This window comes from Vombatus ursinus, unplaced genomic scaffold (genome assembly GCF_900497805.2).
Source record: "Vombatus ursinus unplaced genomic scaffold, bare-nosed wombat genome assembly UNPS02014768.1, whole genome shotgun sequence".
Classification (NCBI taxonomy): domain Eukaryota; kingdom Metazoa; phylum Chordata; class Mammalia; order Diprotodontia; family Vombatidae; genus Vombatus; species Vombatus ursinus.
Window position 1 is genome coordinate 4653182 of NW_020954546.1, and position 26118 is coordinate 4679299.

Genomic DNA, 26118 nt, shown 5'->3' on the forward strand with positions numbered 1-26118 from the left:
GTCAGTTAAAGTGCTGAGGCTACTGGAATTATGAGCGTGATTGACAGCCAACAGGAAGGGGGAACACATTTCGAGGAAACCAGCGTCACCCCAGAGTAGGGAGAAGGGACGTCTGCTTAATTAAGGTTTCATGTACTTGGATAATTCACATAGGGAAAGGGCCTAAGAGCTAGAGAACTGACCTGGCAGTCAGGCAGACCCAGGTTCCAATCCTGCCTGTGCCGGCTACTGGCCATTGGGGCCCCAGGCAAGACGCTGTCTTTGGTTATATGTTTCAGAGAAGATGCTGGCTTGCAGTGGTAGAGGAAGCTTCCTCACCTGGAAGTTCCCTGAACCAGTGAAGCCACATCCCTGACGTTTTCCTCGTAATTCTGTGATGCAAGTGGTGCAAATATTATTCTCTCCATTTTATAGATAAAGAACCTGAGGCTTAGAGGAATTAAATGGCTTATTCAAGGTTATGGTGTCAGGAAACATTAGGAAACAGGTCTTTCAACTCTAGGTCCTTGAGGGCAAGAACTGTCTTTTGCCTTTCTTTTTATTCCCAGCTATCAGCACATAGTAGGTGCTTCTTGCTCAGTCACATCTGACTCTTTGTAACCCATGGACTTGTTCTTGAGGTCTTCTTGGCAAAAATACTGGAGTGGTCTGCCATTTCCTTCTCCAATGTGTCCCCATTTTTACAGATGAGGCAAATAAGGGTTAAGTGACTTGTTAAATCACACAGCTAGTAAATATCTGAGGCTAGATTTGAACTTAGATCTTCCCAAGTCTAGGCCCAGTGCCTAGACTTGTAGCACACTACAAGTACTAGTACTTGTACTAGTACTAGTACAGTGTCCTCTGTACCAACTAGCTTAATAAATAGGTGCCTAATAAATGTTTATTAACTAAAACCAGTGCTCCTTCCACTATAGCTAAGCTACCTCTCAGAATGAAAAGTCTTGAAATACTCTGAAGTCATATAAATCAGTCAGAGTATTTGTGGGGAGGGGAGTAATCCCAAATTTACCTCCCACGTACATTTTTGTATCTGGAAGGCAATAGCAGATTCAAAGAGGCTTAGTTTGTAGTCAGGAGAGTTGGATTCCAGTCCTTGACTCTGATGCCCAGTAGCTGTGTGACCTCAGGGAAATCACCACCTCGATGAACTTTAGTTTTCTTATCTGTAAAACGGCAAACTTATATTTGCACCATCTATTTTATATTGTTGTTCAAATAGTACTTTGTAAACCTTACAACAGTTTGTAAATGTAAGCTATTATTATTTGATTTAACATGGGAGTCTCACTAGAAGAAACTTTTAAAAGGATAAAGTCAGTCAATCAATAAGCATGTATTAAGCACCAACTGTATGCTGGGCATACAAAGAAAGGTAAAAGACACGATAAAGTCAAAAAAGGAACAGATCAGTCTCCTCCCAAAGGCTTTCAGAACTGTTTTCCTCCCCACCATCATAGGAGCCCCTCACCCAACTGCTTCTTGCCAGATGATTCATTCATTCATTCATTCATTCATTCATTCATTCCATAGATGTTTGGGGTATGTGTGTGTGTGTGTGTGTGTGTGTGTGTGTGTGTGTGTGTGTGTGTGTGTGCTAGGCACTGTGGGAAATACAAAAATGAATGAAATAATTCCATCCTTTAAGGAGCTTACAAGAATAACATTTATATACCAGACAACTTTGGTTCTTCTGTCTCATTTACTAGTAAAATGCAGTGCTTTTCCTGCTCTCTCTGATCTCCGCCTGATTGTGCCTTTTTCTCCCTAGATTTTTTCCCTTTCACCTCGTTTTCTTCCTATTTTCCCTAGTCCTTTTACTCTACTCTCTTGTCCCCTCCCCCTTCCGCTCCCCTTTGGCTTTCAGCCTATACTACTGCTACCTGAGCCTTTTTCCTCTCCGAGATACCCTCCCTGGCCACATCTCTGGTTCCTCTCTCTCCTGTTCTCTAGACTCCATGCTCCTCACTGCCCCTCTCCCCAGCTCCCCTCTCCAGGGCCTTCCTTTCCAGCACCAGGGACAGCTCCAGCCCCGGAACAATGGACCCTACCTTAGGGTTCCTCTGTAAACTCTCTTTCTTAGTTACACATCTAACTGCTGATGGGGAGGGAGAAGGAGGGGGTAATTGTCAGTAGGACCAGCTGCTCTGCTGGGGGTAGTTGGGAATAAGAGAGACTTGAGATAGAGGGAGGGTGTGGCTCATGCCTGATTATTCGTTCCTCTCCAGGGTGGAGAGTTTGTAGTCTACCCCTGAGGCTGACATCACCGATGTCAGGGGAAGGGAGGTGGGAGTGGGGGGTGTGGAGGGGGAGGTTTTTGTTGAGGAGAGAACAGCCGGGGAGCAGAGCTCCAGGACCCAGGTGACTGGGAAAGCGGGCAACCCCAGCGGCTGGAGCAGCCGGGAGCCCGCCTAGGCCCGGGGACTGGGGGTGGGGGTGGGTGGGGGGGTAGGGGCAGGACTGGGGGGAGGGACAGGGCAAAGTGACGCCCTGGAGTCCTGCCGCCATCAAAGATCAAGAATTGGGCATCAGGAATCATCGGACCCACCAGAAGGATCAGCCCACAGGGGAGCTGTCCGCCAGGGGGGAAGCTAAGGAAGGACCTGCCTGTCCCAAATCAGGAATCCGGGGGTCTCCCCCACTGACACTCCAGGCAACCCAACAAGGCCTCCAGCTCCTTGAGCTCGAGGGCCCCCTCCCCTCAGGCCCTCCCCGCCACAGCCAGCTCTTAGTCTCAGTCTCCAATTTCTAGTCCTCTCAAGCCCAAGCACTCAGTCTCAGCATCGTGCTGTCCAGTCTCAGTTCCCAGGTTCTGACCCACAAACACCACTACAACCACCAATCCTGGGACATCTGCCAAAATCTCTAGGAGAGAGATCAATCCTTTGGGCTATGCCCCCTGGCATAGCAGCGTGAGCCCAGACCTCTGACCCCTGGGCTCTCAGGATTCCTATCCCCTTCAATCTCCTTTGTGTGAAGAACACCCCCTCCTCCCAGGCAGTGTGGTTGGGGGCCAAAGGGGGAGCCAGCCCCAGCTGTGCCCCCGGCCCCCACCACCTCCCTCCTCACCGGGAAGCACCCCTGGCCTTTGGGCCTCTCTCCCTGGCCCCCCTCGGCCCCTCCTCCTGGGCCGCCCCGATGAAGGAGCCAGATGCCATCAAGCTGTTTGTGGGGCAGATCCCAAGGCACCTGGAGGAGAAGGACCTGAAGCCAATTTTCGAGCAGTTTGGCCGAATCTTCGAGTTGACCGTCATCAAGGACAAGTACACCGGGCTGCACAAGGGTGAGGGGCCAAGGGGCAAGCCTCGAGGGGAGGCATTAACTAGGGAGTATGTGGGGGGTGAACTGGAAAAGCTCTGGGGGATGGGTCAAGGAAGATGGAAGGTGGGAGAGCGCCAAGCTGAGAATATTGAGGACCAAAAAGGGAGTGGATGGGGACAGGGGGCCTTGGGGGTTAGAGACTGTAGAAGGAAGCATGGAGTAGCCCAGAAAAGCTCAGCTCTGGTCAGGGGTCCAGAGAGAGAGGCTGGAGGGTTACAGAGAATCGGGATCAGAGCTAGGGAGGGGGTCTGGGGAGCTGAGAAAATAAGAGTACAAGAGCAATGATGCTAGGGAAGAGGATAAAGAGCAGCAGGGATGAGATCTGGTTTGGGAAGGAGGAAGGCTAATGGAGGAAGAGGGAACAGAGGCAACTTGAGAGTCTAGGAAATCCCAGAGTATCGGGGAGTAGGGAGAACAAGGGTCAGATCTGAAGAATGAGGAGAAGAGAAGGAACTAGAGGGAGGGCCAACCGGGTTAAGAAAGGAGAGCCTGAGATTGGGCAGTGAGAACTGGGGGTATCTAGGAAAGCTGGAAGAGTTGGGTGAGGGCAGAATGGTCTCCAGGCCCATCCAAGGGGAATCAGGAGCTGGGGAAAAGTTTGGAGGGCCAGGGCCTGAACCGCAGTAAGCATCCAAGATCAGGGCTTGGCATCCCCTCTGGTGCCCCCAGGCCTGCCCTAAGATGAGGTTCTTCCAGGCAACGGCTTCTTCCCTTCCCTGCCCCTCCAGCCCACTCTCCGCCCACCCATATTTCTTTCCATGGGAGAGACAAAGAGGGATCTAAAGTTGGAAAGTAATTAGGAAATGAGGAAAATCTGAAGACAGTAGGATGGTGGCAACAAGAAAGAGATGAAGAGAGCTGGAGGAGACAGAGAAAAAGAAAGGGAAAGCTAAGGGAGGGGAGAGCGACATTCACTTGTCTGGAAACTCCTCGCCCCTTTTCTCCCAAATCCAAGGCCTCATCTCCCCTTTCTTAGAGTTTTTCTTCCATCCCCACCTCCCTCCCTTTGGGGTCTCAGCCCCCTTCTCCACCCAGATCTGCAACATCCATCTCTCACAACTCCCTGGAAACTGAATGTGCCCCTCAGTCACTTCCCCATCACACCACACCCCCAGCTAGTCAAAAGATGTCAAGAAGGAAAGGGAGAGACTTGCCCCTGCTGAAAGAAGGCCTCCTGCCCTCAGGCCCCCACACTGAGAAGCACTTGGGGAGGGGAGGGAGGAGAGGTCGGCTGACTCACCCCCCCACCCTATCTTTTTGCCAACACCCCACCCCCCAGGATGTGCCTTCCTGACATATTGTGCCCGCGATTCAGCCCTGAAGGCGCAGAGCGCCCTGCACGAGCAGAAGACGCTTCCAGGGGTGAGTCCCAGCCTTGGCAGGGTCAGTACTTGCAGGGCTGTAGTACTTGGAAGGAGTCGGGGGACTCCTGCCTCCCCTTGCCAGCACTCAGGAGCCAGTTGTTCACAAGGGGTACCCAATATCAGGCTTATACAAAAGGTTTTTCTCATCCCCAGTTATCAGGAAGCCCTCCCTCTGTCAAGCCTCCATCCTTCCTATCATTCCCTTTCCTGCTCAGCTTAGTGACTCTCAGGGAAATAGGCTTGTCCTGTGAGAAAGAGTAGACCCAAGCTCTGTTTCCTACTTCCCAATTCACGCACAGGTTATCCCCCAGAGGCTTAGCTGATCCCAGACTGGAGGAAGGGAATGTTCAATTGCTAGGATTTGCTCTCTGAGTGCCAGTTGGAATAGGCAAGAGGCCCCCAAGGGCACTGTATCCATGGCTGAAAAAGAACCAATAGCCAGATTGGGTGTGAGGCAGAGGGGGTGGGCAGTTTCTATGGTGGCCTGAGAAATAGGTAGGGAGCGTCTGTTGGATTGGCATATCGGGGCCCATCTCAGAGCTCAGACTGGCCCAGTTTGTGCCCCCATGACAGGCCGAGGAAGCTGACAGCCACAGAATGCCAAGATGGTTCAGGACACGGACAGAGATGAGCCGGGGAGGAGCCTTAGGTGGGAGGGGCAGACTTTAGTCTGTTACTAGGCTCTTCTGCCATTCTGAGGAACGGGGCCTGGTTTGAGAAGCTATGTCCAGGAAAGCCAAGAGGGTTCCTAAAGGGGAGGCCCAGCTTCCCACTAAACAGCGATTCTTTGTTCCTCACCTCCATCAGTCTGGTAGGTTATCACACAGGGCTGGGTTGACAACTGAGGCCAAAAGGACAGACTCCGAGGTTCATTAGACTAGCCAGCTCCCTCCCACCCCCAGCCATCCCATCTCCCCATTGCCCCTTCTTTCCTGCCACCCAGACAAGTGATCTCTCCTGAGGGAAGGAAAAGCCCCAGTCCCTCTTGCTATATACAGTATCCCCTTGTCTTCACCCTATGGCTGCCAGAAAGTCTTTCTTGAGACAACTTCTCTTCCATCTGCTTGGGCCTCAGCCCTGTCTCTTTCTGGAGATGGCAAGTAGACCTTACTCTTTTTCCTGGAGAGAGTGTGACCCAGTGGTGATAGGGAAAGAGAGCCAGGAAGATAGGCCTGGGGACTTGGGGGAACAAGGCCCTTCTAACAGCTCCCAACCTGAACCCCTTCACAAATGCTTAACTCTACACTCCTGCATCCTTTTAATCTCATTAGCACTGCCGAGGGAGAGGAGGAGTTCAGGAAGAAGGAAGCCAGCCTCTTAGACTTTCCCAATACTCCCACCCCTAACCCACAGAACGAGCCTTAGAATGGTCATGACTCCATGAAGTTAATGGACACGACTACATGGAGTATATGGGGTGTATGGGCTTACGGGTCTGTGTGCATGCATCTACATAGATATCATATGCACTTGCATGTGTAAATACCTCTGTGTAGTAGTGTGTTTTAGAGAGCACATGTAGATGGGGAAACTTCTTTTCTGTCTCTTCCATTTTTCCTTTCCTTCTTTTCTCAGTGGCTCTGAGATATACTTCATGTATGAGCAGCCTCCGTTTCCATTTCTGCCTCTCTGTGTGTATCTCTTTTGTCTCTATTTCAGGAGTCAGAGAGTTTTGGGAGGGAGAAGAGAGGAAACTGAGGGAGGAAGTAAGACGGGTGGGCGCTAGGGTCTGGGCTCAGTGTGGACCAGCCAGCGTAGGGGGGATAGTGAGCATCTGTCCTGGATCCCTCCCCAGGTCTCTGAGACTGCTCAGGCAAGAAGGAAAGATGGGGAAAGGAGAAGCATTTTCCCTCTTTCTTAAGCAAATGGGATGGGGGATGGGTTTCTAGGAAAGCTGGGGGCCAGGTTAATGATTGCCCAGCATAGGCCTAAAGCACCTAACTGAAGTGCAGTTTACCACTTTAGCCTTCATGCTGGGGAGCATAGTCCAGGGCTTCCAGAGACTTGGGGGGCAGGGAATGAGTTAAGCACCCCTGGGGTAAGCCTTGAAAGTAAATACCCCCAACCAGGGTATTTGAAGGGGTAGGACAAGGGTACTGACAGGGGTTGGGGGAGCAGATGTCTGAGCCCAAGGCCTGCCTGGCCCTTTGTGCCTCCCCCCTCCCCCTCCCTCAGGTCTTTTCTCCTGCCACCTGCCTTCCTTCCGAGCTTCATTGTTTCCCCACAGACAGCCTTTGTGTGTGTGTGTGTGTGTGTGTGTGTGTGTGTGTGCATGCTCACACACAAGAGGAATTCTGTTGGACAGTTCTTCCTAATATCTCCCCACTATCCCCTCCTCTGGCAGGCCCCCTTTTTATGAGTGTATTTGGTTCTCTTTCTCCTCTTTCCCTGTCTCCTCATCCAAGAATCTGAAAGGAACCAATCTGATGAGAAAGAGCCACTCCACAGGGGTGGGTCAGGATGAGGCCTGAAGGTTATATACTCTCCTTCCTCTGTGGCACACCCCATAGGCCCTTGGATATCTCCTCAGTAGTGGGATGTGGTCTCACAATGGCATCTTCACCTTCGCTTTTAGTTTGACCTGAGACTCTATATTTGAAAAATAATCTCACACAATTAGTTCACTTGGGGTTATTATTGCTTACTGTTATTACCCATAATATATTCTGTACCTGAAGGACCTGAGTTTTGGCTAGGACACTTGGGCATCAGTGGGGAAGCATTTCACCTTTTGGTGAATAGACTTAGGAATATCTTGGTGGAGGGGAGCCCTAAGCATAGCCTAAGCACAGGGAAGATTCAAAGCTTATGTTTTGGCGCTGAGACCTAAACTGTACCTGCCTGAGGTATAAATAGCCCCTTCTTCTTTGGGAAGGCCTGCAGAAGGCCTGTCACCTGGCCGGGGTAGCTAGGGAACAGGGGCCCCAGTGGGTGCCTGGTTGCCAGGTAAACAGGGCACATCTGGACTCTGGGGAGGGGGGCAGGTGTGCCCAAGCTAAGCTAACAAAGCCAGAGCCTCCCACAGGAAGGACTGGGGCAAAGGACAGAAGAGAGGCTGAAAATGGGAGATTTAGGGGCATGGAAGGGGGTTGTTGGTGGAGAGAATGAGAACAGCCTTTCCAAATGTTGATACTTTGCATCAGGGTGTCTGGAAGCCTGTATTTGTACGCTTGTGTGTACATACTTCTTTGTACTATGTATTTATCGTTATCAGTAGATACTTTATTGTGTCTGCGAGGCATGTGTGTATTTTTATTTTGTCTGCCCTATGAGGAGAGGGGAAAGTATCTTTATTTCCTGTTTTCAGGGGTTCTCTGGATGCCTGAGTTCCTTTCTCATTCCCTCCTGCTCTGGCCTCTTTTCTGAAGGTCTCAATTTCCCTATCTACCATAAAAAGAGTCCTCAGTATGTTCCAGTGATGGGGGCTTTGAGCCAGGAACAGGAACTCCCTGGACTCCTATTTTTAATCCTAGATCTCTCTTGGGGATGAACGGGAAGCCTAGCAGACTGGCAGGTCATGAGGGGATCTCCTGTTTGGCATTCCTTATGTTCAAGTGAAAAAGGAAGGGAGAATGGTGGTGATACCCTGTCCACCACCCATCAAGAACCCTCCCCAACCACTCCACACCCAGTAAAGGCTAAATACAGACACACACTCCACCCTCACTTCCCTAAGCTGCTTTACATTGGATGGGATAATCCTGGATTGGCAGAGGACAGAGATTGCTTGGGAGGGAGCAGAGAGAGAGGATTTGGGTGGTTTTTTCCTATCCCCCTCCACCTCCACCAGCTGCCCTCTGATCTGATGATCCACGAAGGGGCTGGGTCCCTCGGCCTTTAGTTTAGGGATAAAATCACAGTAAGATATAGGTGTTGTTAGAAGTTAGGAATGTGCAGGAAAGTGGGAAAAAGACCCAAGCAGAGTCTAACCAGGTGGGTTTTTTCCCAGCTTAAACCTGAACAAACAGTGGGAACACTGATGGAAATAGTACAAGGAAAGGGACAGATAAGGGGTGGGAGACATGAGCTGATATGGCTTGCCTCTCTCTATCAAGTTAATAATACCTGAGAACACAGGATGAGGGGCTAGAGGGAGCTCAGAGGTGGCCTACTCCAACCTCCCCATTTTATAAATGAAGAAACTGAGGCCCAGAGGGAAAATGACAAGGCTGCAGTGACACAGTCTGCACCTGGCTGCTTTGTGACAAAACCAAGGCTAGAACCCAGGACACCCTCCTAGGGCTTTTCTCACCTTCTCATGCTGTCTCTTCTCTTTCTATATCTGTGTCTCCTCCACCCCTTCTCCCCTCACCCCATCCTGAAGGAGCTCCCAAGAGATGTGAAATAACAGGCAATCATATATATTTTCTCTTTGAATCAACTGTTGAGGCGTTGTTAATAACAAAATAGCCACAGTGCTAAGGGAAGGACCGGTGGAAGGGGGGCTTTGGGCATGACTGGGTATGAGGTGGGGAGACAGAGCAGGGCCCTCTCCGTGGCCAGTCATTTCAGCTTCTCAGGTCTCTTTGCCTCCCCACTGGCTTCTGAGGTGCCTCATTCCCTGTTTGAGAAAGCATCCTGTAAAGGGCAGAGGCCCACCAGGGTCAAGGGACTCAGGCAAGAGAGGAGAGAGGGGCTGAGGATGCCCCCCATTTCCACTGAGGATTGAACAAGGAGAGACTACTACCGGAGGTCGGGAGGTTAGCTATCAGGAGAACTTACTAATAGGTGGGAGACGTGCTAAGGGGAGGGCTTTGAGGGAGGCTGGGCCATCTTCAAAGATCACTCCATTTGGAAGAGATAACTGGGTGTTTGAACTGGAAGAGGGAGGGCAGGAGAATGGTTAGATTGACCCCCAAAAAGGGCCTTTGCTTCTCTTTTCCCTCTGGAATAAGGAAGGTTTCCTGGTCCTCTCCCCTATGCCCACTGCCCAGCCCCCACAAAATTTTTCACCCCCAGCATCCCCCATTCTCCCCACCCCTTCTCTGGGCGTGTTGAGCACCAGAAGTGATGACGTCACTGGTCTCCGGGGCGACAGGGACGGATAAATCAGGCTGAGTGGGCGGTTGCCATGGCGTGCATTCTCCCGTTGCCACGGTGACTGGGCATCTGCTCCCTTTGTGCTGCCCAAGATCCTTCCCCCTGGGGTCAAGGGGTGTAGGGGGGATGGAAAGGAGGCAGAGAGACCCCCAAGGGCAAGGAGGAAGCCAAGGCATCTCTGGGGTTTCCATCAGTCCAAGACTTCAATCTGGGGTCCTCTGTGGGATTTCTCAATCTGGATAATTTAGGGGATGCCTCTCTGGTCCCTGCTTTTTCAAATCGAGATGGCCATGGTTGAAAACTATTCGGTTGGCTCTGTCCTACTCTACCATCATCATCCCTGCTCCTGCTTTCCAAATCTTGACGCTGTGCCCCCCAGAAGAATCTCCTTCCCTCATCTCCTCTCCCTCCGTGGCCCTCTAATCTCCCCAGGTCCTAATCTCAAGGGAGGAATACGACTCCTTCCTCCCTTCTCCCTGACTGCAGGCCAACTCCCCGAGACTTATGGAGGTGGGGGAATGACCTGGACGGGGGGGTCAGCACCCCTTGCCCCTCTCCAAAGGCCCAGCCTCAGGCTGATTGGAGAAGGGTCCCCAGCAGCTCCATCGTTTTCTCTCCTTCAGATGAACCGACCTATCCAGGTGAAACCAGCAGACAGCGAGAACAGAGGAGGTAGGCTCTCTCCTTAGCTATGATCTTTCTTCCTCATTCCTCCAGCTCTTCCCATTGTCCTGGTTATCAGGTCACCCAGAGCCTAAAGGAGTGGATGGGACATCCCCTATGAAGAAAAACTGGGATTTCCAAAAGGTTCCTGGACCAAGGCAGGAGGAGTAGTGGTTGTCCCAATTGTGCAGTTGGGGAAATTGAGGTCCTGGCAGAGTGGAGATGAGCACCCTGTCTTGTAGTTCAGCTCTTCCTTTCCCTCACCTTGGTCTTTCCTCCACTTTACTTCCCATGTGGGGGTGGGGAGTGGCACACAGAATAGACATGGGGCTTAGGATGGATTGGAAATAGCCTGCCTCCCCTCTCTTCTCACATTTCCATTACGGTGGGGGGAGGGCAAGGAAGAAGACTCTGAAGGCCTTTTTCTCTCCTCCCGCCCTACTCCCAGAAGACAGGAAGCTCTTTGTGGGGATGCTAGGGAAGCAGCAGACGGATGAAGATGTCAGGAAGATGTTCGAACCGTTCGGGACCATTGACGAGTGCACCGTGCTCCGGGGGCCTGATGGGACCAGCAAAGGTAACCTGTCCAGTATTTAGGTGCTGGCTGTACCCCTCTCTTTGTGTCCCTTCTGGTGCTTTGCGACTCTGCAGGGCCTTCAGCAAGGAGGGGGCAATGTGGGGAGAGTCAGAGGATTTTTCACCAGCATCTTTGCTCTGATTGGGAGGGGGAGAGGTGATGATAGAGTCGTATCTGGAAGGAAGGCAATTATCCCTTTACACTCTCTCTTTTCTCTCCCCCGACCCAGGCTGTGCCTTTGTAAAGTTTCAGACCCATGCAGAGGCTCAGGCTGCCATCAACACCCTCCACAGCAGCCGGACCCTCCCGGTGAGAATCTTTCACCTTGCTGTGGGACCTACTTTCTGAGATCCCTGCCTAAGCTAAGCACTCTCCCTGGCTGTCTGTGCCAAGGGGTAAACATTGCTGCTCAGAACTGTGATGGCATTTCAAGTAGCCGCATACCTCCTCATCCCTCACCCTGTGGGGCCTTGACTTGGCCAGCACAAGGAAGCCTGTTGACTCCTAGTTGCCCTGCTGATAGAAGGCACCTGTGGCACCCATGAGGCTTTAAAAGGGCGGATTCTACCCCCTCCAACAAAAAGAGTTTCTGTTTGCCTCAGGCTGATGCTTCCACTCTGCCTTCCTGGAGTGCAGGATTGGGGGTCAAAGAAGCAGCAGCCTGGGGGGGGGGGCTGGGATTATAAACCTCTACCCCAGATAATCCACAAATCAGATCATCCAGAGGTGATATGATGGTGGTGATGATGGCCATGGTAATCCCTGGAATTTCAGTGACACTTTTACTTTTCCAGTACCTTCAGGTCAGTTATCTCCTTCTTAATGTCCTTTTGAAGGAAGGAAAGAGGGCCAGGGAAGGATAGCTAGTGCGTTAGGAGACTGCAGGGCACCACAAAGAACGAATAGGCTACAGCATCAGGTCAAATCTTGTAAGATGAAATGGAATCGGGGTAAATGTAAAGTTTTACATTTGGGTTAAAAAAAATTCAGCTTTCCGAGTACAAGATGGGGAGGCAGAGTTAGATAGCAGGTCATCTGGAGGGTCTGGGCCGGGCTGGGAAGCCTGTGGCCTTGAGGCCACACGTGGCCCTTTGGCTGAAAAGACCACACTTGAGGACCTAGAGGGCCATGTGTGGCCTCAAGGCCGCAGATTCCCCGGACAGCAAGTTCTGTACGAATTAACAGGGTGGTACACCAAAGAAGCTGTGTCCACGTGTCCTCTGCCTGGGTCAGAACCCAGGAGGGCTAGGGTCAGTCTAGCAAGGACAGTGAAGAGCAGAGTATCCAGACGGCAGTGGGATTGGGAAGGCGCCTGTGCCCAAGGAAGAGCTGTTGCAGCAGGCTGAGGGCGAGAGTGGAGGAAGGGACATGGTGTCCCAAGTGTTTGAAGAGAGGCGGGGGAACAATGTGTGGAAGCCGCAGAAGCGACCTAGGCTCGATGTCAGGAAAGATGTTCTAACAGTCGAAGGTTCAGCAGTGGCCCGCCCCTCGAGGCAGTGGGGGTAGGGGAGATTCTTTTTACTCTAGGGTATGACTGCTAAGGTCTCCTCCAACTCGGAAATTCTGTGATTCAGAGACAGTTTCCCCTATTTTGGGGTCTCTTAGGGTCCCAAAGAGGTTTGCTTACTGATTGGTTGGTTAGTTGGTTGATTAATTCCAAGAGCCATCGAGCAAATTGTTAGTGGAACTTTGCCTGAGCCTAGGGAATCCTTACTGCCTAGTAAGGGGGAGCAGGATGCTAGCCAGTCAGTTTATAGCACTGCCCTCCTGCTGTGGACACTGGTGAGAAAAAGCCCAGGGCAGGAAGCTAGAGGCCTGCCCGTAGGAGAGGAAGGCCCTCTGACTCTTGTCATCTGACCGCTGCTGGCTCTTTGTTCCCAGGGTGCCTCATCCAGCCTTGTGGTAAAATTTGCTGACACAGAGAAGGAAAGAGGCCTTAGACGCATGCAGCAGGTGGCCACCCAACTGGGCATGTTCAGCCCCATTGCCCTCCAGTTTGGAGCCTACAGCGCCTACACCCAAGCTGTGAGCAGCAACCTCAATCCTTCCCTCACTTCTCTGCCCCATCAAATATCTCCCACTCTCCTCCCCATTCCTCCTTCTTGACCCTCAGTCTCATCTGCAGTCCTGCTCTCCCTGGCCCCCAGGCCCTCATCCCTAAGCTTTCCTTTCCACCCTGGGCCCATTCCCCCAACCCTACCCTGTCTACCTTCCTTCCTCTATTCTTTTCCTCTTCTCCCACTCAGCCCTTCACCCCTGGGAGAATACCAAATGCAGGCCTGCTCAGGTGGGTGGGTGGGAAGGGGTTGGGGAGATATCCAGGAGCCCAGCCCCATTCATACCCTCTCCCCACCTCCCCAGCTGATGCAGCAGCAGGCGGCCCTGGTAGCAGCTCACAGTGCCTACCTCAACCCCATGGCCACTATGGCGGCCGTGCAGATGCAGCACATGGCTGCCATCAACGCCAACGGGCTGATTGCCACTCCCATTACCCCCTCCTCAGGTAGGGATGGGCTGGGAGATGGGACAGCCACGAGAGGGTCAAGGAGGACCAGGAATGGTGAGGGGACCTACCTTACGCCTGAGCCAGGGGATGGCCAGGGTAGTCTGCAGCAGAACTAATGGGAGAGTGTGCCGTGGGCAGACCTTCCAGGAGCAGGGGGTGGAAAGGGAGGCAGTAACCTTAGGAGGGCCTGGATGAGCCTGGAAAGGCTTAGGGTCAGGGCTCCCTTTGGTCTGTGAACAAAAGAGAGGGGCATTTGCTTCCTTATCCTTCACAGTAGGACCCCACGAAATTCCTCCTAAGACTCTCCATCTGTCTCTCCTCGTGCGTGTACATGTGCATGTGTATGTGTGTGTGCATCTGTCTCTCTACTTCTCTCTCTCTCTCTCTCTCTGTCTCTGTCCCTTTCTCCTCCTTAGGAACCAGCACCCCTCCTGCCATCGCTGCCACGCCTGTCTCTGCCATCCCTGCCGCCCTGGGTGTCAACGGCTACAGCCCTGTGCCCACCCAGCCCACCGGGCAGCCAGCCCCTGACACCCTCTATCCCAATGGTGTCCACCCCTATCCAGGTGGGCTAGGTCAGAGATGTGCCTGGTTGGGCTCTGCCTCTGGGCCTTCCCGTCCAGGCTCTCACAACCCCTCTGCTGTTCTCCCCAGCCCAGAGCCCCGCAGCCCCCGTGGACCCTCTCCAGCAGGCCTACGCAGGAATGCAGCACTACACAGGTGGGGAAAGGATGGGAACCCAAGGGAAGGGACATGGTAAAAGCCGCCTCTTGTTTGGTGGGAATTTGGGACATTACTCTCTGTTTCCACTGAAAAACTGAAACCCCAGCAGGAAGAAACGAGGCTAGATAGATATCTGACAGGGGTGAATGAACCGTGGAGACTGAAGACTGGCTCCAGTTCTGGAGAGACTGGGGGGAAGTGGGGGGAAGGCTGGCTGTGGGTCAGGGAGAGCCCCATTGGCTCTCTCTCCCCTCCCCTCCCCCTCCCCCCAGCAGCCTACCCAGCAGCCTACAGCCTGGTCACGCCCGCCTTCCCTCAGCCTCCAGCCCTGGTCGCCCAGCAGCCCCCTCCACCCCCCCAACAACAGCAACAACAACAGCAGCGAGAAGGTAGATTCGGGTGGGGGGATTTGGGAGATAGGGATGTGTCAGGGCAGGGGGCGGGCCTGGACAGTGGGGGCTGCAGGCATAGGATCCTACTGCTGGGGAGTGGGGGGCCCAGACGTCTGGAAATGAGGAGGGGAGTGGGGAAGAGTGCTACTGAGACCCTGACCTGCATTAAGTTGGGGGGCTCTGGCCTGCTTCAGCCATCTGTCATTTTTCTCTGCCTCTCATCTCTCATCTCTCTGTCTCTGTCTCTTGTCTCTTTCTGTCTCCCTTCTTCTCTCTCTCTCTCTCTCTCTCTCTCTATCTCTCTCTCTCTCTCTCTCTCTCTCTCTCTCTCTCTCTCTTCACCGCCCTGTCACTGTCTCCCTCTCTCCAACTCCCCAGGCCCTGATGGCTGCAACATCTTCATCTATCACCTGCCCCAGGAGTTCACTGACTCTGAGATCCTACAGATGTTTGTTCCCTTTGGCCATGTCATATCTGCCAAGGTCTTTGTCGACCGGGCCACTAATCAGAGTAAATGTTTTGGTAAGGATCACTCTCCCTCCAGCCTATCCACCCCAAAGATCCTCCTGGCTCCATCTCCTCCTTCCCATGTAGGGACCAGCACTAGTTCATGTAGGGGCTAAGCAGTCCTGCTTGGGGGAGGGGGCACAGAAGCCGTGGCATGGGAGGAAGAACTGAAAAGTGCCTGTGTCAGGCCTGAAGGAAAGACAGTGAAGGCCGCTGCCTTCAAACACTTACTATACCTCCCGCGGTATACTATACTGTTTGGTGGAATGAGTTGAATTGAAGGGCTGCTACGTGAGGGAGGCCTTCCTTCTTTCTTGTTGTTCTGGAGGAAGGCACAGTTTTGGTAGAGAATAGGCAACCCATTTCTAATAGCAGCATGATATGGTGGAAATAACCATGGCCTTGCAGCCAGGAGAGTTAGATTCAAATTCCAACTGTGGTGCTCAGTGCCTAGGGCAAATCCCTTCTCTCTGGGCCTGAGGACCCTCTCTCTCATCCGCACAATGGGAAGAATAGTGTTCATTACATACCTCACTGGGTTGTTGTGCGGAAAGGGCTCCGCAAATCTTTAAAAGTATTCTATAAATAGAAGCGTATTTTAAAAAATAATAACAAAGAGTGGAATGGGCCGCCTGGAGATTGTGAGCTCAGCGTTGTCAGAGGCAGTCAGGCTGAATGATGTCTCGGGGTTACCGTAGAGGGGATTTGCCTACACCATGTCATAAGTTGGCCTAGATAAATAAAGTCTAAGCTCCCTTTCAGTTATGAATTTGCCTGTGTTGGGGGAGTAGAGTCAGTGATGCAGAGGAGGTTGGGTTTTCCCATTCCTCTGAAATCCAAGCAGATCCCCTGGAGGAGGCAGTCTGGATAGAGGAAACCAGGGAGCCAGCCAGCAGCATTGCCTCCCTGCTTTAGGGCTCCAGCCAAAAGAGCTTTCTTCCTTCCCCAGATTTTCTGAGAGCTCTTGGAATGCCTCTTGTGTCCTTAGATTTCTCCCTCATGCCTAAATCTTACTGTCGCGCCTCCTTGTGGCTGTGTCTCTGGAGGTCCCCCCAGTTAGGATAGGCTTCCGTAGGTCTTAGGATCTGAGGACCAGCCTAGTGAGTGCTGGTCAGCCAGAGTCAATCAACAAACATGTATTAAGTAACCAGTAGGGGGCAGTCACTGTGCCTAGGCACGGGGATCAGGAAGACAAAAATGATATTGTCCCTGCCCCCAGAGAATTTACATTCTATGGGAAGAGACGACACTTAGACATGGAAGTGCGTGTCACATATATTCGAAATAAACACACAGAATTAATGAGGGAGGGTCAGGACAGACTTCATGGAAGGGGTGGGATGTGAGCGGAGTGTGGAGGCAGCTGGGAAGGCTGAGGCCAGTGTGTGCAGAGCTCTTTCCAGACATGGGGGACAACCCGGGGAAAGTCACAGAGACAGAAAGGCCAGTTCGGCTGGACCTTGGGTGCATGAAGGAGTAATGTGTAAAAAAGACGAACAGGAAAGGTCGATGAGGGCCAGGCTGGGGAGGACTTGAATGCCGAACAGAGGAGTTTGTATTTTGTCCCAGTGGTAATTAGCAGGCGGGAGTAAATTGAGAAGGGAGGCTTGGCCAGATGGTGCGTCACTTGGGCAGTTATGTGAGAGATGGATCAGAGAGGGAGGAGACTGATCAGGAGGACTAGTTAGGAAGCTATGGGGGCAGCTCGGAGGCACAGTGGGTAGAGCACCAGCCCTGAAGTCAGGAGGACCTGAGTTCAAATGCGGCCTCAGACCAGACACTTGACACTTACTAGCTGTGTGACCCTGGGCAAGTCACTTAACCCCAATTGCCTAAAAAAAAAGGAAGCTATAGGAGGGCCTACACTGGAAGGATGGCACAATTACACTTAGGGGGGGCTGCTGCTTAAATTGGAAGTGCCGAGGGCAGGGATGGGTTTGCATTTCGTCTTTGTCTCCCCGGGGTTTGACCCAGTCACTGGGTCCAGATCTGTGCCTTCCTTGGTGGAGGGAATTTCCGACAAGGAAACCCTGTGGACCAAGGGCTCAGCAATCATTGTGTAAGTGCCCGAGAAGGATACAGCTAGGATGTATCAGAAGTGAGACTCGAATTCAAGTCTGCTTGACTGAGGCCATCTTTCTGTCCACAACTCCTTGCACATGTACATAGTAGGTGCTTAATAAACATTTGTTGAGTGGAATTTTTGGCTGAGTCTAAACGGCCTCGACCACCCCCATCCCTCCCTTCAGGCTTTGTGAGCTTCGACAATCCGGCCAGCGCCCAGGCTGCCATTCAGGCCATGAATGGTTTCCAGATTGGCATGAAGCGCCTCAAAGTCCAGCTCAAGCGGCCCAAGGATGCCAATCGCCCATACTGAGGGGCAGCAGGTGGGTTCTTCTCCCTTCTCCATCCTTCCGCTCATTATTATGCCCTCCAGCTCCAGGGCTACCCCCTCCCGTGGCCCATTGGCCATCCCCTTCCTCCCCTCCTCCATTTACCCTCTGTGCCCTGCACCCCAGACTCCCAGGAGAGCAATGCAGGGCGGCTCCCCTTCATCTCCCCACCCCCCAAGCCTCTTCACACAGTGTCCACCAGCATGTACCCTTCTCCCCTGACACACAAATAAATTGCTCCTGGGGCTGTGGCCTCCAGAGCTGTATCTGTCCTTGTCTTGTGTCCTCCCTTGCCCCCCTGGTGTCTGGTCTCCGTGTGTCCGTGTGTCTGTGTGTGCCTCTCTCCTGGTTCTGCTTCGGATTGGAGAGGAGTAAGGGGGTCAGGACTTGGGGGTGCATGGGCCGGTCCAGTGGCCGCCCCAGGCGGGCTCCAGGACATCCCCTCCCTTTTCGCTTCAGCGGCAGGAGCCTGGGGGGGTGAAGGGTGGGGGTCGGGGTCAGAGGGGAAGTGGGGTATCCGCAGGGAGCAGTGCAGAGAGAGGAGGCGGAGCCCCAACTCTCGGCATCCTTGGGAGCAGTTCTGGTTTAGCTAGAGGAGGTTCACGGCCGGGAGTCTCCGTTATCCCCTCAGCAGCTATCACCCTGACCTCAGGGTCCCAGGGACACGACACTTGGTTCTATTTTTTATTGCTTATCTCCCTTGGACGAAGTCCCCTAAAATGCACAACCCAAGAACGATACCCACACTTTCTGTTTTTCCCCCTTTCCCCCCACTCCCGGCTGCTTAACTTCCCCCCCACCCTGGGGGCCCCCCGGCCCAGGGCCCGTGTCCAAAGTCGGCCGACGCCCCCATCCCGGACCCCTGCTCCGGGCCCCTGTAAGTCGCATGGAACGAGCGTGTTGTCTTTGGAGCCGAATGTTTGTTATTTTGGGGCGGGGCCGCGGAAGTGGGGGGAGGATGCCCCCCCAACCCCGTGCAAGGGCTGGGGGGCAGCACGCGGGCCGTGTTTGATCAGACAGTGGTGATCGTGGTCTGTGTTCTGTTCATTTCTCTCTTTCGCTGTGACTTCCTTTTGTAAAAACCGAGGAAACAAGCCGGAGAGCTGGGTCAGGAGTGTTTTCTTCCATGGAAACCCCTGCCCCAGCGCAGTTCCCCAGGACCCCCACCCGGCTCCTCCCGCTCCTCCCGCCGGCGCCGGCGGGCTCGCTCTCCCTCTGTGGCTTTCTTGGTCTCTTCTGACTGCCCCAGAGACACCGTCCTTGGTCTCCTCCGCTGCATCCCCCCACTGATTCCTGTCTCTCTGTCCTCCTGGCCCTTTGGCTCTCCTTTCCTTCCCTCCGATCCTCTACATTTCTGTCTCTCTCCCTCTGCTCTTCCGCATTTGCTGTTTGAATGTGTTCTCACTAACCTCCTGTGGTTTCTTGTAGCTTCTTTTCCTTCATTTGGCTCCTTCCCTGCCCCCCAACCTAAACCCTCCCCTTGAGTCTAGACCCCTTTGGACTGATAGCCCCCTTCCTCCCTTGGGTGCCACAAATGCTGACCTCCCTTCATCCACTCCCATGTGCCTCTCCCCTCTCCTCACCCCACTCCCCTTTCATCCCTTCACCAGTCTTCTTCCCCCTCACGGATGTTTCCTTCATTCACAGGTCTGGAGATGCCAGAGGAAGGGGACATTCCCCCAATCCCCTCCTCCCCCATTGACCACCCCCAAGCCCTCTCTGCACATCTGCTCTGGCCCTTGGCTGGGGCCCCTGGGGACGCTGCTTCATGGGTCCTGGGGAAGCAGGACAGACACCTCCACTTAGCCTCACCCCTCCTCACAAACCAACTTTCTTCTCCCCCCGATGCCCACCACAGTCTTGAGGGGAATGACATGACTGAGACCCTGTAGATCACTTGGGCCCCCACCTCCTCCCCGATACCTGCTGGACCTCACAAAGGCTGCAGAGTGGGAACAAGGGGGCACAGCTCCCAGTGTTCCAGGGCATCTCTTTCTCCTACCAAGGGGTGGTACTTGTGCCCTGGCACCTCCAATGCCTAGCCTTCTCCCCCCACCTCTCCCCATTAGGGGACTACTTCTTCTGTCTCTTGAACTGTGCAGACCCCTAGGAGGGGAACGAGGGATTCTGATCCCCCCATTCCTAGCCTCTCCTCCACGCTGGGGGTCTCTCAGCAGCTCTCCCCACCCCCCTCACTCCTCTGCCCCTACTAGAGGTAGGACATTCCTGTACTTGGGCCATCAGGCCCTGAAGCTCACTGCCTCCCCAAGTCCCCCTCTGGGGCTGCCCATCTCCTGCTCAGCCACAGAGAACCTTCCCCAAGAGAAAAGACCTCCCCTCCCCCAAATAATGTTTACAGTCTCTGCTGATCCCTTTCCTGTAAATACCACATTGGTGCGGTAGCCAGCCAGGCCCGGACGCTGCCATCTCTCTTTCTGGGAGTTTAGACAATGTTCCCCGTGGATTTTTTTCTTTCTTAATTTTTTCTCTTTGGTTTGAAGGTCAGGGGTGGGAAGGGGTGTGGGTGGGAAAAGGGGGAGGGCTGGAGGGATTTATTACCTGGTCATTTTCTTTAGGAAAAGGTTTTAGGGGAAGGGGTGGGGGTGGATTGGGGAGGGAATGGGAAGGGGAGCCTGGGGAGTCTAAATTTCAAACAGTTCTCAATGCTTAACTTATTTATTTATTGCGTTTTACTTTTAATAAGTTGATTTTTTTCTGTCTAAATAAAGAAAAAAATTTTAAAAGCATCCAAAAAGAGTAGTGCTTGGCAGGTCAGCAGTGGGGGAGACGAGGGAGGGGAGAGAGGAGATTGAGGAGTATCAGGGGAGGCCTCTCGGGCCCCAGGATCCCCCACTTCTGTAGACTTCTCAGTCCTTCCAGACCTCTCCAGCCTCTCCTCCTACTCTTATTCTCTCTTTCCCCTATTCGCTTCTCATCAGGGTTCAAGGCTGGAGCTCTCTGGAGAGCTGGGGAGAAGGGAAGAGTGTGGCAGAGTGAAGAGACTCCAGTCTACTTGGGGGTTTGCAGTCATGAAGCCATGAGTTCAAATCCCTCCTTAGACACTTATTAGCTGTGTGACCTTAGTAACCTGTCAGCCCCATTTTCATGTCTATGAAGTGGGGGTAATAACAGCTACCCCACAAGGTTGTTATGAGGACCAGATGAGATACTATACAAAAACATTTTGCAAACCTTAAAGTGCTACAGAAATATTAGCTATTTCATTTCTACCCTAATGGACTCTGAGAGGCCTTGGCCTTTCTAGACTTCTATTTCCTGCTGTCAGAGGGATGAATTATCCCTGTTTCATTCTAAGGATGATGCTGGAGATGCTACTGAGTCCTCTGAACAGAGGAGAGCAGGTCTGTTTCCTTTATATTGTGGCATTAGCATTTGGGGCCAGATGGAGGGTGGGAGTCAGGAGGGCTGAGCTCCAAGGGTAACCTGTGACATCAGAACAGATGCAGTTGGCTTCCAGGTAGGAAAGCCTCCAAACCTGGCATCTCTGTCCTCCTCCCCCCCCACACACAGGCCCAGCCCCAAGGTACATGCCCCCCTGGCCTCACCTAGTTAAGCCTCTGGCCTCTTTCCCCTCAACTCTTTCCTGGGGCCTTGGCTTGGGGTATGTAGCAGGGTCCAAAGGGAGAGTCACTTTCTAGGCCCCAGAGGGGACAACCTCCATCTCCCCTACTCTAGATATACTCCAAAATGAAAGGAAAGGGGTCTTTTGTTTTTGAGGGGAGAAGGATCAGACCAGGATGGGAGGGATAGGAGCCAGATGACGGGCAAATTCAGAGACCTAAGGCATGTGAAGCTGCCTACCCTGGAGTCTAGGCTGTGTATGAGCTACATGAGAGTGTGTGTGTGTAGGTGTGTGAGATATCTGCTGAATTTGTGTGGTGTGTGAGACTCCAGACTTGTGGGTAAGTATGCAGTGGGTGTAGTGACGACTGGTCATGTGGGGTGTGAACTGTGTGGGTACTGACCATGTGGCTAGGGCAGGAAAGAGATAGGGGATGGGCCAAGAGCTGAGTAGGGCCTTAACTACATTTGTCCTGACCTAAGAAGTAGGAATAAGAAACAGCGAAGTATGATTGGGCATAGCTACAGGCTTCATCAGCTGCTAGCATCAGTTGGCTGTAGGGGTCCTGAAGCATCCGTGAAAATGGCAGATTTAGCGAGGCAGCAGCCTTAGAAGTAGTGTGCAGAGAGGTTCCACGTATGAGTATCGCTTCTTGGAAATACAGATATTTCCTAAGAAAAAATGGGTCATGTTGGTATTCAGCTAGAACCTTGTTTCCTAAAATGGGGAAGGTTAGGGAGAGTATACCGTGTGAATGACCAGCAGGGCTGGTTGTATTCAGCAATGGCGTCCTGGAGAATGCAACTGGGCTAGACTCTTTTGTGAATCCTGTATGTGAATCACTTGGGTCATCTTGAATAATTCATTTATTTCTCTGGGCTTCAGTTTTCTCATCTGGACTAAACAATCTCTAAGTTCTTTAGAGTGAAAAAGTCCAGTAATATTTGAGATCACAGACCCTCTGATGTTCTCAGGTGATGGGAGTAGCACCTATTTGCATTTCCTGGCATCTTCCATGATGATATGGGGTGGTGTCTGGGTAGGGAAAGGGTTGGTAAAGCTAACAGGCAATTATGCAAGCATATGGGTGGAGCCCGCAAAGCCTCCCCACAAGAAGGCAGCTTTGTCTTCAGCTGAGAATGAGGCTTGGAGATTGGACATGAAGAGGCAGTTCATTGTAGAGAGGCCTATAGGTGAATCCTAAAGCCATGGGGCAAGAAGCTACCTCTCTATCAGGAAGCCACGAGGAAAGCGTTTTCTAGAGAGTGTCTCGAGAGGGTAATGGGCCAAATGAGGCTAGGAAATGATCTAAACAAAATGGCTTAGTCATTTACTTTGGAATGGGTAATTTTCTCCTGCACGGAGTTCTTATTACCTCACCCTACATAGTAGAAACTTTGGATTGTTTTTAACTTTTTTTAGATTAGTATTTTCTCTTCCTCACACCTCCCCTCTCCCACTGGGGTGAAAAAAGAAAAGAAAAACACTGCAACAAATACATGTATTCAATCAAAATAAGTTCCCCCACTGGCCACGTCCCAAAATGTGTGTGTCAGAATTGCCACGCGGACTCCATCACCTCTCTATCAGGAGGTGGGTAGAATGCTTCCTTGTCTGTTCTTGGGCCTTAGGGTTGGTGACCACGTTCATCAGAGTTCAGTGTTTCGAAGGCGTCTGCCTTTACTGTCCTTGTATAAATTGTCTTTTTGCTTCCTGTTCACTTCACTCTGCATCAATTCATTCAAGTCTTCTCTGAAACCATCCCCTGCTGTCATTTCTTACAGCATCACAGTGTTCCGTTAGATTCACACACCATAATTTGTTCAGTCATTCCCCAATCCATGGGCACTCCTCTTTAGTTTCTAGTTCTTTGCTATTACAGAGAATTGCTATCATATTAGACGTGTTAAATATTTTTGAATCCTCTCTGAATTGATATACTCTCCTTTCCCTTATAAATAAGGGAAATGCCTAGGAAGCAGGCAGCATGAAGTCTTAGTGGGCAGAATGCTTGTCTTGCAGTTAGAAAGACATGTTCCAATCCATCTCGGACAGCTGCTACCTGTGGGCGACTGGAAGCAAGGCACCTAACATCTGTGGGCCTCAGTTTTCTCAATTGTAAAATAAAGGGACTGGATTTCGTTTCTACAGTCTCTTCTGGCTCTAAATCTATGATCTTTTTATGACAAGAATTATAAGGGAAAGAGAAAATTTATGGATGCCAGAATGAGGAAACCAGCTATTGTCATAAAAGCAATCAGTAATAATAACTAACATTTATATAGCACCTACTATGTGCCAGGCACTGTGCTAAGCGCTTGACAATTATTAACTCATTTGATCCTCACAACAACTCTGAGAGGGAGGTGCTATTATTATCCTCATTTTACAGATGAGAAAACTGAGGCAGAGGGCGGTTAAGTGACCTGGCCAGGATCACACAGATGTTAGGAATCTAAGGTCAGACTTGAACATGGGTCTTTCTGACTCCAGGTCCTGTGTTCTATCCACTGTACCAAATAAAGCACAGAGTGAAGCACATTCAGAACCCACGGGGTCATGCTGGTTCAGGGGCCATGAAGGCATAGAAGGTTCAGTACACTGAACTGGAGTTCCCAGATCAGGGAAGGTTCAAACAGTAGTGAAAGCCTCAAGGCCAAAAGCAAGTCCCGGGGCAGCTAGGTGGCACAGTTGTTAGAGCACCAGCCCTGGAGTCAGGAGGACCTGAGCTCAAATCCGGCCTCAGACACATAACACTCACTAGCTGTGTGACTCTGGGCAAGTCACTTAACCCCAATTGCCTAAAAAAAAAAAAAAAAAAAGCAAGTGCCCCGAGAAGCCTAAAGCCACAGGAAACTGGGATTGTTCAGGGAGCCCTAAGGCTCTTAAGGCAGCTAAGTGATGGACTCAGGAAGACCCAAGTTCAAATCCAACCCTCAGATACTTACTAGTTGTCTGACCTTGGGCAAGTCATTAACCCTGTTGGCCTCAGTTTCCTCATCTGTCAAATGAGCTGGAGAAGGAAATGGCAGACCATTCCAGTATCTTTGCCAAAAAAAAAAAAAAAACCCAAATGGAGCCTCGAAGAGTCTGACATGAGTGAAAAACAACTCAACAGCACAACGAGCCCTGGGCTGGAGCCTTTGGAAACTTTGTTGGGTCCTTCTTGATCGACTAGAGTAACCGGCTCTACAGCCTCACTGAGGTCCCGAAGCATCCCCCCTCACCCCTCCCTGCCCTGCCCCCAGTGAGCAATGGAAGGCTGGGCACGTTGGTGTTAGAGGCAAAAGGCACTTCTTGGGCTGAATCTGTGACTGAAAAGGGGACAGAGAAGAAGGGAGAGCCCCCTTCTTCTCCAACACTGCATTTTGCCCCTCCCGATTACACAGAGCAGCTTAAACAAGACCCTGCTCTCTCACTGCTCTGACAAGAAGCAGATGCCCCCACAACCGCATAAAGGGAGATTTCTCATCCCATCACACATTGCTATTTTCTCTGCACCGGTACATCCAGTGGCCAAAGGGAGAACTTACCCAAGGAAAGAATGGGTTGGAGAGATGGATCATTCATTCAACAAATTTGTGCCAAATGGGATAATCCCTCTACCTCCCTGCCTCGAACTCATGGGCGTCAAATGAGATGATGAGTGGGAAGCTTTCTGAAGACGTTAAAGAGCTGTATCAAATGATCACTGTTGTTGCTTTTGGATTCGTTATTTGTTGAACACTTACAATGTGTCAGGCTTCTCTGCTAGGCGGCAAAGGATGCCAAGACACAATCCTTTTTCCTCTGAGTTTCCTCTGGGCTATGGTGGGGTAGAGGAATAGGGCAATTGGTTGAGGAAAAAACCTGGCCTTGGAGGTCAGACAGTCAATAAATAAAGTATTGAGCACCTCCTGTGTGCCAGACACTATGCTAAGCATTAGAAACTCAAAGAAAGATCAAAGACAGTCCCCTCCTCACTAAGAGCCCACAGTCTAATAGTACAGACAACATGCAAACAAATTTGTACAAACAAGCTACATACAGGATAAATTGGAAATAACCAACAGAAGAAAGGCACTTGAATTAAGAAGGACTGGGACAGACTGCCTGTGGAAGGTGGAATTTTAGCTAAAGTCATGTAGAAAACTGGAGAAGCCAGAAGGCCAAGTAGAGGAAGGAGAACGTTCCAGGTATGGGGGGGAGCCAGAGAATAGGCCTGGAATTGGTATATGGAGCAGCCAGAAGGCCAGTGTCTCTGGATGGAAGGCAGAGATGGGGGATGAGATGGGTTAGAACGGACTTTGAATGCCAAATAGACAGGGTTGTGCATTTGATCCTGGAGGTGTTAGGGAACCACTGGAGATTACTGAGGAGGTAATATGGTCAGAAACGTATTTAGGAAAATCACTTTAGGGGCAGCTAGGTGGCGCAGTGGATAGAGCACTGGCCCTGGAGTCAGGAGGACCTGAGTTCAAATCCAACCTCAGACATATAACACTTACTAGCTGTGTGACCCTGGGCAAGTCACTTAACCCCACTGCCTAGCCAAAAAAAAAAGAGATAATCACTTTAGCAGCTAAATGGAGAATGTCTTGGAGGGAGAGCTATTGCAGTAGTCCAGACAGGAGGTGATGAAGGGTGGCAGTGTCAGGGGAAGGATGAAGGTGTCTAGAGAGGTGGTGCTCCTTTGGGGCCTTCCAGTTCTGGATCTATGGTCCTGGGATTTATGGTCCCTCTAACTCTGGAGGTCCTAGAGCCTAGCTAGAGAAGGGAAACTTGAATAGGAAGGGATTAAATAATTTTTATTCATAAATATCCATTTATTATTTTAATTTTTAGATTTTTTATTAAAAAACTAGAATTTTAACAATGTAAAATTTTATTTTTATTTATAAATATCCATTTATTAAAAATCATAACTAGCATTTATGTAGCACTTTAAGGTATGCACAGCGTTTTATAAATAGCTCAATTTATCCTCACAACGACCTTATTAGGAAACTGAGGCAGAAAGAGACTAAGAGAATGGTATCTGAGGTTAGATAGAGATATGGGTCTTCCTGG

At 51.4% G+C, this 26118-nt stretch overlaps 1 protein-coding gene across 1 annotated transcript; it reads left to right on the forward strand.

Moving 5' to 3' along the window:
- The first annotated feature begins 3138 nt into the window (after positions 1-3138).
- Positions 3139-19361, forward strand: LOC114042766 (CUGBP Elav-like family member 3). The gene is made up of 14 exons (XM_027861470.1): positions 3139-3283; positions 4601-4683; positions 10349-10397; positions 10837-10965; positions 11195-11274; positions 12847-12990; positions 13327-13468; positions 13888-14037; positions 14126-14191; positions 14467-14525; positions 14562-14583; positions 14965-15108; positions 17343-17480; positions 19134-19361. The coding sequence occupies exons 1-13, from the start codon at positions 3139-3141 to the stop codon at positions 17468-17470; spliced, it is 1341 nt and encodes a 446-aa protein (XP_027717271.1). The 3' UTR covers positions 17471-17480; positions 19134-19361.
- The last annotated feature ends 6757 nt before the right edge of the window (positions 19362-26118 follow it).